Here is a 17,146-nt window from a genome sequence, read left to right as displayed (position 1 = left end):
TGTGGCCACAGGGGGCGACAGTTCCCACTCTGCTGTTTTGTAGATGTAGATGAATTTTACATTCCACTCACAATGCATCATGGGACAGTTGAGTATGACTAGTGTGCCCATCGTGCATACTTAAAAAGTGTCCCCTATATAGTATACATCCGGGTATTTGTCACATACTCAATCTTGTCATAATATCTAATGTGAATAGTATGGACTAAGAAAGGCACAGGAGGCAGCAGTTTGTCTCCAGCAGTTACACATTCACCCTAACTGTAATCATGTGGACAGTTGAGTCGAAAACAATTGGGATTCATGAAAAATAATTCTCTACGTTTGCACCGTGAAGTGTGATGAGATTTGATAGCAGACGATTCTGAAACGGTGACTAAATATTAGCCCTTCAACCGCGTAGCTGAATGAGCTGAAGCCAGTCCTCTGTGAAATGTCATGTTGTGCACGTGCCTTGCTTTACACCGTCAGACATAATGAGAGCAGATAACCACCCGTACCCCACACTGGCTTAGTTTAAAGGTGCAGTGTGTCAGAGTTTACAGCCAATCAACACGGAAGGAGTACATTTTTTTGTTTTTTATCAGCCTGATGATCGTCTTAATATTGATCGCGTAATTGATTTATATTCCTACGATTCAACTACATCAATCTGTGCTCGGCAAGTTGGCCTTCCGGATGACATTAATCAATCTAAAATCGTTTTCAAAGGTAATCATCAATCGATCGATCGCTTTTAATATTAAAAAATGTTACGGCCGTTAGCTCGTTAGCGTTAGCTCTGCAGAAGCCACATGACAACCATCATGTTAAAACGTAAAGTGTCAGGTTTAACCACTGCTCATTTAACCTTTTTAATGTTAATATTGTATTATTTTGATGTATAAATAAACAAGCAGAAGAGTCAGGTAAACCTGGTGTATTTTTATTAAAAACTTATTGGTTATTGAAAGTGAGAGCAGAAAAAGTTATGATATGCACAATATCACATTGCACTCCCGCCTTAAAATAGTTGACTCCTCCGCACCCCTTCCATCGTCCCACCCTGACTTCCTCTTCCCTGTTCCCCTCACCCTCAATTTAAAGTCACTGAATCGTTATAAATTAACCAATATCGTGGTTGAATCGAATCGTTACACCCCTAGTAACCACACTGACAGGCTCCGACCTTAAACTGTTTACAACAAAACACCATTAAAAGTCTCAGGTAGAAGAACAACAGTCCAGTTTATTAATTACCCATAATCCCCCTCTCTACCTGTACTCCACTGCAGTGTTTGAGTCTCTTTCTCTCTCATGGGTCATTTGTTGTGTAAATAGTTTCTACTCCTGCTGACGGACCTTTTCAGCTCTAGAGCTAGAATTCTGATTACATACAGCAAACATCTCCACTGTTATAAACTGGAGGGTAAGGCCCTCGTTTAGGCCCCTTCTGCAGTTACAGGGGCCCCTATTGATGCATATCACTTTAGAGAGGAGGGGATAACTGATGAAGCTCTGTGTGTGTGTGTCTGTTTGTCTGTAATCTTCGTATGTTAAAGATTAAATCTGGGTTTTCGCCTTTATTCATCATATATGCATTTAACCCATCCCGCGTGTGTTAGTGTGTAACGTGTGTGTCTGTAATCTTCGTATGTGTGTGCAAGTGTGTGTGTGTGCTAGTGTGTAACGTTTGTATGTAACTTACTGTGTGTGTGTGTGTGTGTGTGTGTGTGCTAGTGTGTGTGTGCTAGTGTGTAACGTTTGTATGTAACTTACAGTGTGTGTGTGTGTGTGCCACCCAGTTGCAGAGGCTCATTTTTGTGGTGCTTTAGCTCCCCTGGTGGTGAGTTTTTGTGCTACAGGTGCCATCATTATGTTCATTTACATTTTCCAAAGATTATTAATGTTACTCAGATTTCACTATTAATTTGAAACAAAGTTTAAATCTCCTTTTTATGTCATAAAAGTAGGAATTGTTTTTATTATTATTTCCATTAAGTCAGGTTGTATTTTGTAGCTTGGTTGAAGCACTTTACTAAACATTTCAGTATGGTGTATAATGAAAAATATAGCAACAAAATCAAAAAATACATAGAAATAAAAGATATTAAATGCAAATAAAATTATTTTAATTCAGTAATAAAACACATGTATAATATAAGAAATGTGAGTTATAATCTATACATTTTAGGATAAAAAAGCAACAACAACAACAACAACTGATGATGACTGATGTTTTTATGTTTTTCACTATAAAAATGTTTATAATTGGATTTATTATAGTTTTTATTCTATATCAACCTCTCAGTCAGATCAGGATTGATCCTGTCTTCAAGATTCTACTTATAATAAACATTTTCATTTTAAATCTTTCATTACAGGGCTTCAAAGAAAGCTGTAAATTTGTCGAGCTTACTTGGATTTAATGACAAAGAACACAATCAATGCCTGTTTCTCTGTTATCAGCTCATTTTTCCAGTTCTGCTGCACTATATTCACTCATTTATTAAGAAACCCAATGACACACACCCCGTTATTTTCCACTCGTTTGGAGTCAGACGGCTCTAATGGCACGCTGCATTGGCAGCCTTTTTGAAGCAGAGCAGGAGAGTTTCCTTCATTGTCTCTGTTTGATGTGCATGCAGGCGCCTGTGGACAAGTGATTCGTTTCGTTGTCTCGCGTCTTTGTTCCTTTGTACTCGTTTCGCTCCTGTGGCGTGTGATTGCCACAGGTTTGCATTTTCTCTTAAGTTTTTCAGCTCTCAAGAGGACTCTGAAATAATGCAGGGTGTTGCTGAATTTAAGGGGCCAGTGAGTTTGAATTTAACTGAAAAAAATAATATTAATCACTGTTTTAAGAGAAAGGGTAAAATAATGGTCCATTGTTTTATGAAACTGTGATAACCACATTTATTTATGTATCTGAATAATATTCACTGTTATCCAGGGAGTTTAGTATTATGTGCGCCATAGTATGTAGTCATATTAAATATGTAAATCCTTGTTTTAAAAGTGACAAAGGAAAAGGTGTGAAATGTGGTTTTTAAAAACAGTGTCAATACTGGAGTTTAAACTGGCAAATAATGGGCATGAAAAATCATGAATGTGGTTAAATTTCTCAAATTAAGTGTGAAATATAGTAAAAAGAGGTTAAAGTAGGGATGGCTCGATCCAATATTGATAATGGATATCGGTCCGATATCAGCCAGAAAACAATAATCAGATATTATTGGACTGCATCTAAAATCCCCGATATATTATATATTGGTTTTTTGGATTTATTTTTTCAATATCTTCTATTTTATTTTTATTTTTTAAATGTATTCAGTCATACAATATTCTTATTCTAAAAGGTTAATTCTATATAATCCATTGGTTTATAATAAATGGGTCTGTTTTTTTTTTTTTTTTTAATAATCAAGCCTTTTCTAACATTCCACACTACAAAATAAGTAATAAGAGTATGTATGATTTGTGCTGATTTCATATCGGATCGGTATCGTATTGGAAGTGAAAGAGTTGTATCGGGACATCCCTAGTTAAAAGTGACAATGAGTCAACATTTGCAACATTAGGTGGGAAAGTGGTGGAAAGGGTTTATAAGTGCTGAAAATGTCTTGAAAGTGGAAAAAATGTGCAGAGAAATCATTGAAATTTGATGGAAAAGTGGCAGAAATGAGAGTAAAGGAGCAAAAAATAAACATGAACTAGAGAGCACAGACCTGTACTGGGCACTTCCCTACCACTACTACATTACCCATAAACCACAGCGCTTAAAGGAGCAGGCTCAGGCACAGCTCCTATTTTCCTATTTTTTTGGTAATCCAGAACATCACCAAAATGTAATCACCTGTTCCTTGTCCCATTATCAACATTTCCTGAAAATTGCATCCAAATTCGTTCATAACCTTTTAAGTTATCTTGCTAACAGACAGACAGACAGACAGATAAACGCAGGGTAAAACATAACCCTCCGCTCTGCACTTGGCGCTTGGCCAGGGTAAATATGGTGAAAACAGGTTAAAAGTGACATTAAGGAGTCAACATGTGCAACAAAACTGGTGGAAAGGGTTTAAAAGTGCTGAAAATGTCTTGAAAGTGGAAAAATTGGATGGAGTAATGTAGCAAAAATACATTAAAAAAGCAAAAATATGGCAAGAAACAGTGATCGAAATAGGTTAAAATACGGCAAGTTTTGTGTAGTTGCAGAAAAAGGATAAAAATTGGCTCAAAATAATGTATTCCTGGTTTGTTAAAAGTATCTGGTGACCCCCTTGCCAGTGTCTTGCGACCCCAAATGTTCTGCACCAATTTTACACCATCGTCCCTTGTAGTTTCCTGCACATTTTGGTACATAATCATAATCATAACCATGCTACATTAACCAGCTGGAAAATTGATTGCACATGTTCAGAAATAACTGGGTTTTTTGCTCTCCACAGCATCCATTCTTATAATTATATAACCTTTGTGCAAGAACGCAATTGGCTTATATATATCATTACACACAGATTGGTGTCATTCTGCCCCATTTTGCAAAACAAGTTTACATTCATAATAATTGCCCAGCGAATGAGACCATCTGCCCTGCTTTTTTTCCCACCCAATAGCGGCGCTTTTGGATCTCATCGACAATGATTAGTTAGAAAATGGCCTCTCTTTGGCTTCTTTCTCCCAGTTCTGCCTCTGATCATCTAGGCGTCCACCTCACATTGTTCACACTGGGCTCACTGCCGTCTGACACCACTCAGGCAAATCAAATAATTGGATCACGATGGCTTAAAGAGTCAGTGGATGAATGACTCCCTTTAAAAACTTTAAATCAAAAGACTCTCAAAGTTCTCCTGGAAACTTCACCTGAATCCAAACCAAGACACACTTCGTCGACCTTTGAGATCATAAAACTATATAAAACTGATCTTTGGCAAACGCGCTCAGAATGAAGTTAGAGATAAAGCAGCAGACGAAGCCCCAGGTGGAAATTTGATGGAATGATTTTTGCCCTTTTTATGTTGTTCCAATGACATCGCGTTAGCTCTGTGTCAAACTCGAGGCCCAGGGGCCAATTCTGGTTCTTAAGGACATCCAATTCGTGTTGCAGCAGAAAGTAAAAATGATGGAAAAAAAAAACATGACGAATCAATGTGTGAATGACAAACTAAACTAAGATTCTCTCTGTCTTCTGTTTGAATAGATTTCATCGTTACAGTTGTCTGAACAAATGAAACCTTAACATACTTTTCAAAAAGAAGACAAAAAGAATATTGCAGGAATTACTATGCGGAAGTCAAGGAAACAAAAAAAAGAAAAAAACATCAAAACAATTAGCACACACCCCTGACAAAGATTGGCAGTTGACAGTTGAAATATGTCAGTAAATTTCCTAAGTAACAGTTGTTTGAGTAAAGTAAACTTTAACATACTATTAAACAGGAAGACAAAAAAATATTGCAGGAATTACTACGCGGAAGTCAAGGAAACTTCAAAGGAAACATCAAAGCAATCAGCACACATCTCTTTTTTCTGTCTTGATTTTTTTTTCTGATTAATTTTTCTATCTTTTTGTCTTGAATTTTTTTTTTTTTTTGGTCTTAACTTTTTTTTTTTTAATTTAATTATAAAATACATTAAGACTAAAGAATGAATGACCAAAAAAGAAAACCATGTGATTTGAAAAACATGTTTTACAATTGAAATTGTTTTTTCTTCCACTAATGGATCTGTCTTTTATTGTTGTTATTTTTTTCACTGGCTCTGTGTTGTTGTTGTTGTTGTTGTTTTTCCCTAGTCCTCTTCCGTAGAATTCCAACAGATGACAGTATTTATCAAAGCTGTCAGTTATTCTCAGGTTGGACACTGGAGGTCAGTGTTGCAATGTTATTAAACACAAGTTTTATTTTTCTCTGTTTACTTTCAGCTTTTGCAATTCTTGTTTTTGTTCCTAAATATATAATCACATCTGATAAATCATTGTTAGGCTCAACATCAGTTAATCAGTAATTCCTATTTTTGAGAAAGATGTCTAATATTTGTATATTCTAGTGCATTCAATGCAACACAGTTTTCTTCCATAACATCTCTTTTCATCTCACTGCTTGTTCATGTGTAAAATGAAGGCCCTGTGACTTGTGCACCTCACTGCTCACTTTCCCTGTTCAACGCTGCCCTTTGAGAGGATTTGTAAAGCACTTCAGTGACTACAAAGTGGGAGTGATTTTCAGCACAATAACAGTCTGTGATTTGGCTCGTAAACCCTGTGTGGCCTCAGATTACGCTGCAGGAGCCAAGATTCTTTGCTCGGGGCACAATGCAAAAGTCATGTGGACCACGACGTCGTGGTCATCCGAGGACAAACTCTGCAAAAAGAGGCATCCAATGTGGCCCACAGGAGAAAGGAGAAAATTACCAAATAGTTCAGTTGTAAATATCACTTTTATTACATGACTACAGTCATTTTTTAATTGCAAATTGTGGAAAGAATTCAGTATTTTTTTTTTCTTTCCCTTATCCTGTAATAATCAAATAATTGCACAAAATGATTTTAAATGACTCAAAAATGAGACAAAATCAGATAATTTAGAAGTCAGGATCCTTCAGGGACTTCAGTCATTTATTGCTTGGATATTTACATACTGTATAGATCATTTACATGTAGAAGTGCAAACTAGTGCACAGTAATGATGAAGTTTTTGATATAATATGGTGATAAAAATACTTGAGTCCAGGTGATTATATTTCACAGAAACGAAAAATGCCATTTTTGTCGTCGCAGGTTCCAAATGCATCTTGGGAAGTATACTTCAGTAAGAACAGTTACCATACTCGTCATACTAATAGTATATACTGTAGTAGACAGTATATACTCATTGAGTGTATAGTATGTTAGTATGCAATTTGCCTTAAAAATGAGTGGACCAAAGACCAAGTTTCCAGTTTATTTTTTATTTTTTTTTTCTAAGAATTTTTTTGTTCTTACATTCCTCATTTTTCAGTAATTTTGGTTAATATATATATATATACACATGCTTTAATAATCTTTTAATTAATACATTGCACCTATTTATTGATTTGCCTTCATATGATATTTTATTCTGTAATATGTTTTGTGCAAAAGTGAACATACTTGATTTTAGTGTTTGTTTTAAAGAATATATTTAATATTGTTTTGCACAAAAATGAATAATTTTTTGGTTGACACATAATCGTGATTATTATTTTTTCCTATAATCGAGCAGCCCTATGTTCTAGGGTTAATAATAGAAGTTAATATGCATTTTTAACAGTAACGTCATCACTAACTGTTGTTTTTTTCTGATCCCTTGTGTTCTCGTCTGTCCAGATAACCAAGTACTTGAGTTTGGGAAGCTGGTGAGCACCTCCAACACGTATGAACCGACTGTTCCAGGACAACCACGACAGGATGTGACGGTGACCACAGACCAGCCTCTGCTTTGGAGCATGGGTATCCACAGGAACGCAGTGACATTAGCGTAGAACATTATCATTATTACCACTCAGGGAAAATAAGTAAATAAAATAGGTGGACATACTGTTGGAAAAGGGCCAAAAATAAGTTAAATATTTCACATGTCGTGTTTTGTGTCAACGCGGCCACATTTAACTTGCTGGAATCTTTCCTCATCTGCTGACTGTCAGTCTTCCTCAGAGGCATCTACTGATGCATAAGAGATGCTTTACTTATGAAATAACTCACAGGGATACATCAAAGCAATCAGTAGATGCCTCTGAGGAAGTCTGACAGTTACTAGTTGAAACATGTCAGGAGATGAAAGTTAAAAAAAAAGAAACCTTGACATATTTGTTTAAAAAAAAAAAAGAAGACAAAATGAACTTGCTGGAATCTTTCCTTTAAAGTTTTAAAATCCATAGAATTCTGATTACAACAGCAACATATATTCACAATTATGCCATAATTGTAATTAATTACACAATTATATATATATTTACCCCAACCTGGGTGTTTACCAATGTGTGCCTTCCTTTATCACCAGAACCTCCTTAAAACAACTCTGCTTGTGCCTTGTGATGAAATGTGAAAAAGAACAAGACGGAACACGTCCAGATGGTTTCCACTCGTTTTATTTACATAACAAAAAAAAATGAACGTTGAGCACAAACTGCAGAAACGCCACCTCTTCAAATCCACTCACATGATGAAATATGGAGTTTAACCACCACTGGAGAGAGAGGAATGAAAGGAGAATTAGAATCTAAACAGATTCAAAGAATAATGATCATAAACAAAAGCAACTGTATTATAAGAAACTTTTTGTATTAAAATGTTGCTAACCAATGCTAACGTGCCTTTTAAAGCAACAGACCTAAATGTATTCATTGAATCATTTAAGTTAATTTACATATACTGCCAGTTTGATTGATTTGTCATTTCTGTGTTTGATTTGAAAAAGCTGATCAGTGTTAAAGGATCAAAATATGTTCGAGTAATATTACAAAATTGATTACCAATTTAATTCCATACATTACTTGTTGAAAAATGTAAATAACTGTCATTTGTTGAGCAATAAAACAACTAAAGTTGCAGTAAACGCAGCTCATCTTGTGCTCATGGTGTTACGCTGATATTTTAACCAATAGTGAGTCAGTGTCATGAGATATTCATAATAAATTAAAAAAAAACAACACATATGCTCTCGTGTTAACGGTTTTACTCACACAATGATGTTGTTGATTGGGATGTGGATGAGCTTGACGAAGAAACCAATGAAGCCCATGATGGCAAACCCGATTGCTGTTGCCATTGCAATCTTCTGGAATTCTGATGAAATACAAAACAAACATGAGGCTCCTTTACAACGAGATAATAATCTGATAAAAAAAAAAAAAACATAATTTCACTGAATCTCTGTTTACTGTTGAAACCCCCCCCCCAAAAAAACTGGTTCTACCAATAATTTACAATAAACATGCAGAGTTGCATCAGAAACCTTGTCTTTACTCTTAATCACCATACTTTAAAATTACTTTAGTCTTTATTTATTTGACATGACTAAATTTTTTTTTGGCATAAACTATTTCGTTATTTTATAAGAACTGTGATGTTGCATCAATTATGTTTTTTTTTCTTTAAAAAAGATCCATATTCCAAATGTAATGTATATATAAATTACATGCAATTAAGAATAATCTGATGTCTATCAACCATTTCATTCAAACAAAAACATTGATGTAAGTAGTTATTACTTTATAATAAGCAACACATTCTAAAGAGTGTTTGGCTCATATGGAACATCTATGTTAAAATAAGTGAAACAAAGATAAGTTTAAGGATTTCCATCTTGCATTTTTGTGCCCTTTTATTAAAAAAAAAAAATTGTGTGAGTTTGTAACCTTAGACTCATTTTAGCTCACCAATGGAGGACCAATTTGACCATAAGTGGGCCACAGATTTTAGTCATTATTGCACTCAGGTTTTTTATATTAGATAAATTCACTTCATAAATCATTGATTTTGTTACCAATTTAGAGGAATTTTGTCAGAAATTGCAACATTTGTGGAAAAATTGAGAGTTCTTTCCACAAACGCCTGCATTCAAATATATAGTGGAGTTGGTGGATTTGAAATATCTACAACTGGATTATTTGGTAATTTACACAATAATTCATGTTTTCTGTCATTTTTACTTTCTCCTGCTGGCCAAACTGGATGCTCTAAAAGGCCGGATTTGGCCCCCGGGCCTTAAGTTTGACACTCTACCTTAAGACACTTTAAAGAGTTTACTGAGATGGGCAACTTTTATCAACATATTATCAACTTTAATGTCAGCATTTAGAATATTGACCAATTTGAGCATTCGTACAGGAAAGAACAAAAGGTTTGTGTGTTTTTATTGTAGACTTCTGTTATTTTTGTGTTTTTTAAATTGTATTTCTGGAGTAATTTTCGTGTATTTTTGTTTGGCTTTTCTGTGTGATATGTATTAGATTAATTTAATTTATACCTTTTCTGTCGGGCTTTGTGCATCTCTTGACGAGCCTTATGGAGTCTTTGACAAACTGCCGACTGGGCTCAACAAACTGCATAACCTGGTCCATGATGTTAGTCTGGAAAAAGAGGTAATAGTTAATTTTACCATCGTAGAAAAGCTTTTATTGAACCTACAAACTGTTTACATGCTGTTTTAATAATAGTGATCTACGATGCTAGAGCTAAGCTAGGAGCTAACAGTGATGACGTTGACTTTAGATATGATATTTACAAATGTTATCAACACTGCTTAATTAATAATCTAACATGTTACATGTAAGAATAAAGACATTTTAATCAAAACTTGGTCTGTTAGCCGGTTAGCTTACACTAAACCATTAAATCATCGGTGTTGTCGAAAGACAAGCTAACACATCCACATATCACTCTGTTATTACATGTTGTAGGACTAAAACACGTTTATACCAAAGCAAAACAACTTCATTAACAAATGTTGGTTAACATTACAGCATAAAAAGCAGTTAGAATAAGACATATAGTTGCTATCTTACCCTTTTTTTTAACACCCGACGTAAGAAGAACAGACAGAGGAATGAGCCACGTAGCTTTAAGAGAAGAAAGCAAAGCGCTGACGTAGACTTAACCTGCGCCTGCGCAGTCTCAGCACACTGACACAAGCACCGCCTCTTCTGGCCAGGAGGTGTAATTGCAGGGAAGTCATCAGATATCCTGAATTAACATATTCCCAGCTTGGAGATATAATAATAATCATAATAACGAGTCCGACAGCAAAAAAAAGAAAAAAAAAAAAATAGCAAAGATACAACAAAAGACAAAATACTCCAAAATCACACATGACGACTACAAAAATGCGCAAACTAACTAAAACATATATTAAACAACAACAAAAATACATGAAATGACTTAAAAAACACAATTGGACAAGAAAATACACACAATGACAGCGAATATACCAAACAATACACAAATGTTCTTCAAAATCAACCAAGAAGACTACACTGATATCTTTAAAAATAAACAATACATTTAACTTAATTTAAGTAATAAAATACATTTACAAAACGACTTCAAATACACAAATAATAATCCCAAGGTGAAGTGAAGAAACTTGGACGTTTACGGGTTCATTTATTTTGACATATTGATTCATACTTTAACAATAACAATCAAGTCCTATAGTGTAACAGCACTTCTGGTGACCTGCTTATCTTGTGGGGACCTCCTTATACTTATGGGGACCTGCTTACTAAGGGTGTCCTGATGTGATATTGATATTGGAAATCAGTCAGACATCAGCAAAATAATTCATAAATAATGAGAATCAGGTTTTATCGGCCTGCATATAAAATCCGGGATATATCAGTTGGTTTTATTACATCTATAAATGTTACAGGGTCTTTGTTGTTTCTTTTTAAAATAAATTGTTTAAGGTTAAAATGTATGTAACCCAATGGTTATTGATAAATGGGTCAGTTTTTTTCTCATACCTACTGTTGCTCACTATTTCTCTGTTTGAGTAAAATCACTTGATCAAGCCTTTACTAAAATTCCAAATTATAAAATAAATGAAACCTGCAAGCAGCGATGAACGGGCCCTCGCAACCACACACACGTCGGGACGTGGCGCACGTTGAGGTGTGTTGCATGTTGGGGTGTGGCAGAAAAAAGTGTTGAGACTTAGCTGACAATTTTCAAGGATTATATCGCAAACTTTCCTGCAATTCTCTGTTCAAATATTATGTCTATAATTTGCTTTTACCAATAGGTGGCGCTTTGACTATGAATGACTGTTGCGTTAAACCGTAACTCATTTTTTTTGGCTACTATAATTAGTTAGCGTCTACTTAGCTTTACAAATTCTTAATTACTTCCTAAGAGGAATATTTCAATCTATAAAGATTCAACTTTATTGTCAAGATTGTTTTATAACACAAGCAAATAAACGTGTATGTTTAAAATAAAAAATATGAATGTGTGAAGTACTTTAACAGTGCGGTATTGGATGCAAGACATGTATCTCTCTATTAAAGCTAGGAATCTCTGTCTGTGATGATGATGTCATCACTGTAGAGGGTGATGATGTCAGAATTGTGCAGAATTCCACAGTGATGATGTCATCAGTGCCAGCTGGGAGCAAATACAATTCACTTTATGTGCAATTCTCCCAAAATATCACGTTTGTTTTGCCAGTCCTAATATGTGTTCAAATTTTCACGAGTTTTGGAACTTGTTTTTGGCCCTCAAAAATGTGATAACTTATTTGTAATAATAATAATAATAATAAAAACGAGGTGCATTACAATTGGGTCCTACGCACCGTTGTGCTCAGGCCCTAATAATTAAATAACATATGATTTGTGCTGATATTGTATTGTATTGATATCGAGATCATCCAATACTCAAGGTGACGATATTGGTTGTGTAACAAAAGTGAAAACGTTGTATCGGGACACCCTACCCTTGTGGGGACATACTTGTCTGAATAAGTGAAACATTAACATTTTATTTTGGTCTCCATGGAGTTGATTTTGATCAACTAAACCCAAGGTTAATAAATACTTCACATGACTGGTGTCTGAGTGTTAATCAGGTTATAGAGTCTCATACACACTCCTATGGATAAAACCACATTCCTCTGCTTGTAAATACAAGCTCATGTGATTTAGATTAAATGCGCTGCTTTGTGCAAAGAATCTAGACATTTTCTTCTGATAATTTCTTAAGCCATGAGTCTACCGTAACATGAATATAAAAAAAACACATTTTATCAGACATATCTAATAATGGTAAAAGGAGAAAACAGGTCAGAAAACGGATGGATTGTTAATAATAATAATCATCTGTTAGGAAAGGAAAACAGCACATTTTGTAGAATGCTTTAAGTTTATTTTTACATTATTTAATTGCTACATATAATATATTCTAATATCAAATGTTAGATTCAGTCATTTTTGCAGACAACACCAATGTACAACAACGCCAAATGTGAGCAATTCATGTTATCCAAGCACTGTAATAGTCTACAATAATACCAATTAGAGCTGGGCAATATTTTGAGATTCAAGATATATCACGTTTTCTATTTTGGCTGTATAGAAAATTACAATATCACATATATATATATATATATATATATATATATATATATATATATATATATATATATATATATATATATATACTGTATATATATATGTCAATAAATGAGCCTGTGTGGGATTTTGCAATAACCCACACTTGTCTTTCTGGTAAGATTTTATTGAGTAAGAATAATTGATATTTATATTGTATATCACTAATTAGAGAGAAAATATCAAGTTTTGGTCCATATCGCCCAGCTCTAATACCAAATAGCAAATGTAGTTTAAAAAACTCTTTTCTAATGAAGTGTTCCTACAGTTCTAGCAGAAGTTAAAAGTGAACGCACATTAAATCTGCATAATTAAAACAATCAAATCAAATGTTAGAAACTACCTGATAAATGCATGTTCAGAATCTTTCTTCTTTATTCTCCAAAAATAATACAAAGATTTTCACGATAAGAACTAACTGTTAAGCAGCTTTTGCAATTTGTGAGATCGATTTCACAAAGAATTGGATTTTTCCTTTTATCTCCTCACTATGGAAACGTAAAACAGACCAACAAAAGTGCTTAACAGTGCTGCTTTTTTTTCATCATTATTATTATTATTATTATTATTTACAAAAAAAGGAGATGATCCTTCACTGCACGTGTGCCATGCTGCTGTTCACTGCCAGGTGATGCTGAGTAGGTTACAGCTGACCTCCCACAACTTCTGGGCCAAGTCATCATCAGAAGCCGTACTCGAACACCTCGCTTGGGAACAATCGCTGGACACAAACGAAAGATAAAAAAAACAAAAGAAAGAAGGAAAATTAATGTGACGCCTCAACAAGATTCAAAATACTCATCTTCTAGTCAATAAGTGGAAATTCACATGTATAAGGTGTATGCCCAGAGGTGTAAAGAGTATCTACAGTAAATTAAATAGCATTCAAAGTCAAAGTTACTAGTTACTTTAACCCCACATGTTTACTTTTGGTAATAAATCTTGCCACGGTTCCCTTGCATACAGTAAAACATCTCAAGTATAAACCTAAAAATAAGACACAAAATCTTGCACAATTGGAACAAAGGCATCTGTATAAAATAAAAGGTTTGTCAAAATGTACTATTCTGTTTTAAATAAAATAACACCAACTAATTCTATTCAAAATGAAAAAAAAAAAAAATATAAATCAGGCTGAAATTACTGATAATAACAATAATATATAAATGTAATAATAAAAGAAAAAAATGTATTTATCTAAAAAAAAAAAGGTTTTATTTCACATTATTATTTATATAAATGAATAATAATCAAATAAATAATAATGAGAAAATAACCAGCATTCAATGCTGTTTTGGCTGCGTGCATTGCATTTAATCTGATTGGTCGGCTATGATGTGATGCATTTAATTGTTGTCTGGTCATTTCATTTTTTGTAATGAAAATGGGTGTAGAAATGTAACAAATTACTTATTTTAAAACATTAAGTACAAGTAAAGTTACTGATTTATAAATATAAGAAAGTAGCAATAAAAGCAACACAATTACAGTCACGTGAGAACTCGTAATACGTTACTTTCACCCCCCTATATGGGTTATCATATCTCCTGGCTAGTGTAAATGCATCGTGTACCTGAAATATCCTCCACTCAGGTTCTCCAGACCAGGCTCCACTGAGCAGTAGATGGTGGTCTGAGCTCCTTCCACTGGGGTCTTGGTAAAAATCCTAAAGATCTTCACTGCGACCTGGATGCACTGATGCTGGTGCCTCCACAGGTCGGACTGAACCACCCCTGGATGCAGGGAGAACACACTCACTCCTGATCCTGTAAAACATAAACACACACTTATTGTACACACTCTTCAAACACAGCAATGTCAAAAATGACAAAAAAAAATCTACAAAACAGCAGCAAAAAGAAGACGACAAAATTACTCCAAAATCACACATGGCGACTATAAACATGCATAAAAAAACATTGAAAAATACATAAAACGACTACAAAAATTCACAAAATTACAATCTGACAATGAAATACACAAAATAACAGGAAAATATACCAAACAACAATATACACAAATGTTCTCCAAATCACCCAAGAAGACTAGAAACTATATTTAAAAATTAATAATAACACATTTAAATAAATTAAAATAAATTTACAAAACAACTACAAAAATGACTCTAAAAACACAACATGACAACAAAATACACAAAATGGCAACAAAAAAACACAAAATGACAAATAAACACATAATACAGCTGCGAAGATGCACAAAAGAACAACAATATTACTCCAAAATCACACCACACGACTACAAAAATGTACAATATAAAACGACAACACAAATACACAAAACGACTCCAAAAAATGCTGTCTTACAGTAAAATACAGATAATGACCCAAAAATATACCAAACGACAACAATATACACAAATGTTCTCCATAATCACCCAATAAGATAATGCACAATAATACATTTAAATAATAATAATAATAATACAATAAAAATACACAAAATGACAGAAAAATATTTTTTCTTTGAAAACCAACAAAAACAACAAACAAATCCTTTGTTCTTCCCTGCATTAATGCATCATTATTCTAAATGCTGATATGAATTTCATGTTATCAATATTTATTTTTTAATACTTCCACAATCTTGCATCTGCACATGGATAAACTCATTAACACGTGTTATTATTCCTCTACATTATTAATCACCAGACGAAGTCACCTTGTAAGCGTTTGGCTAAGGATCGTGCAAAGAGGACATTGGCTAATTTGCTCTGTCCGTAGGCCTTTATGGTGTCGTAGCTCCTCTCGCTGTTGATGTCGTCCAGTCTTAGTCCGGTCCATGTGTGGGCCACAGACGCCACCACAACGACACGAGCTGGAGCCGAACGCTTGATCAGGTCCAGCAGCAGAAACGTCAACAAGAAGTGACCTTAATTAGGCAAGAAATGAAAAAAAGAGATCAATCATTTTGTCATTATACCCCTCATTTCAATGTATTTTTTAAATTGTAAAATTATCTTAAAGAGAACAAAGAGGTAGTGGGAAACATATTTTAATAATTGTTAACTATGTATGTGTAAGCCAGTCCCCCAGTTTTGAATTTAACAATTATATCATATATTAATATACAATCTTACAAAATCCTTCTATTTTCCTTAAATTATGACATAATATTTCCCTTAAATAAATAAAAAATTGGTCACAAAAATTAAGAAATTTAAATAGAGAATCCTGTTGGGACTGATATCCATCACTTATTGCTTAGATAATGTCTGTTTCTTACATATTTTGTGTTTTATGTATATGTAGAAGTGCAAACTAGGATACAATGATGTTGAAATTACTCGCTTTCCTGCGTAAAATCTGTGGCCCACTTGAGATCAAACTGCTCCGTGTTTGGCCCCTGAACGACATGGAAGAAAAGAATTGTTCCCCATTATGAGGATATAAGAAATGTGTGATCCGATATGGAGTAAAGTTGTTGGCCGACACACACAGTGACAGAGAATCACGAGTACACAAACTTCACTGCTGTGTTAGGATGACCAGGCAACAAGGATAACACTGTACACCACAGTCTTCTACACACAGAAATAACACAATGTTCTACCTACACAAAGTAGAACCTCACAGAATCAAACTTTCTTCATGTGAATAATACACAATGAACCACGTATTTGTGATTCTTTACTGCTGCAAACACAGGAAACGTGTGATTTGTTGGCATCTCCTTCCTTTTTCCTGTTTCTCTTCCATCCTAAACACAACCTTTACTTAAAGAACACGGGAACGTAGTCATAATTTCTATTCATGTGAATGTTCTGCGTGTGTGTGTGTGTGTGTGTGTGGGTGTGGGTGAGCAGAGCATGTTTGAGTACACTGAGTGCTCTCTCCGTCAGGCTGTGCCAAAAATACCACACAGGAGGAACACGTCCTCTGGAAAGAAGCCATGGTTCAACACTGACAGCTTGGAAAAAAACACACATTAATGGATGACATTATTGCATCCCTGGACCTCTACAGGAAATCTGTCTTGTCACAATGAACCCAATTAATAATCCGTTGGAAAGTTGAGTATAATTGTT

General features: G+C 34.4%; 3 protein-coding genes across 5 annotated transcripts in view; 1 reads left to right on the top strand and 2 right to left on the bottom strand.

The window, feature by feature from the left end:
• The window catches only part of tpk1 (thiamin pyrophosphokinase 1), a 90,347-nt gene extending 82,156 nt beyond the window's left edge, over positions 1-8,191 (top strand). For 2 of the 3 annotated variants that reach the window (XM_028434973.1, XM_028434974.1), the window contains exon 9: positions 7,322-7,783. In XM_028434973.1, the coding sequence (XP_028290774.1) occupies positions 7,322-7,476 (155 nt within the window). In that variant the 3' untranslated portion in view covers positions 7,477-7,783. Of the gene's footprint in view, positions 1-7,321; positions 7,784-7,994 lie in introns of those variants that run through there. The other variant, XM_028434975.1, reaches the window with a different exon arrangement.
• sec61g (SEC61 translocon subunit gamma) lies at positions 8,065-10,606 on the bottom strand. Its single transcript, XM_028434976.1, has 4 exons — positions 10,501-10,606; positions 9,963-10,065; positions 8,677-8,779; positions 8,065-8,180 (listed from the first exon to the last, which is right to left on the bottom strand). The coding sequence occupies exons 2-4, from the start codon at positions 10,054-10,056 to the stop codon at positions 8,171-8,173; spliced, it is 207 nt and encodes a 68-aa protein (XP_028290777.1). The 5' UTR covers positions 10,057-10,065; positions 10,501-10,606; the 3' UTR covers positions 8,065-8,170.
• A 2,567-nt stretch (positions 10,607-13,173) lies between these two features.
• Positions 13,174-17,012, bottom strand: LOC114454577 (retinol dehydrogenase 12). The gene is made up of 4 exons (XM_028435132.1): positions 16,940-17,012; positions 15,781-15,990; positions 14,675-14,867; positions 13,174-13,822 (listed from the first exon to the last, which is right to left on the bottom strand). The coding sequence occupies exons 1-4, from the start codon at positions 17,010-17,012 to the stop codon at positions 13,720-13,722; spliced, it is 579 nt and encodes a 192-aa protein (XP_028290933.1). The 3' UTR covers positions 13,174-13,719.
• Between the last annotated feature and the right edge of the window lie 134 nt (positions 17,013-17,146).

Source organism: Gouania willdenowi, chromosome 20 (assembly GCF_900634775.1).
Source record: "Gouania willdenowi chromosome 20, fGouWil2.1, whole genome shotgun sequence".
Taxonomy (NCBI): domain Eukaryota; kingdom Metazoa; phylum Chordata; class Actinopteri; order Blenniiformes; family Gobiesocidae; genus Gouania; species Gouania willdenowi.
Note: the sequence above shows the minus strand (reverse complement) of the source record. Positions and strands in the feature narration are given on the sequence as shown.

What these genes read in the sequence shown, in the direction of transcription:
- sec61g (XM_028434976.1), bottom strand. Translation starts at nt 10,056, where the DNA reads ATGGACCAGGTTATGCAGTTTGTTGAGCCCAGTCGGCAGTTTGTCAAA. An exon ending in CACAAAGCCCGACAGAAAAG is followed by an intron (nt 8,780 to 9,962) that starts GTATAAATTAAA and finishes GTATTTCATCAG; the next exon opens with AATTCCAGAAGATTGCAATG.
- LOC114454577 (XM_028435132.1), bottom strand. Translation starts at nt 17,012, where the DNA reads ATGGCTTCTTTCCAGAGGACGTGTTCCTCCTGTGTGGTATTTTTGGCA. An exon ending in CTTAGCCAAACGCTTACAAG is followed by an intron (nt 14,868 to 15,780) that starts GTGACTTCGTCT and finishes TATGTTTTACAG; the next exon opens with GATCAGGAGTGAGTGTGTTC. An exon ending in CTGAGTGGAGGATATTTCAG is followed by an intron (nt 13,823 to 14,674) that starts GTACACGATGCA and finishes GTTTGTGTCCAG; the next exon opens with CGATTGTTCCCAAGCGAGGT.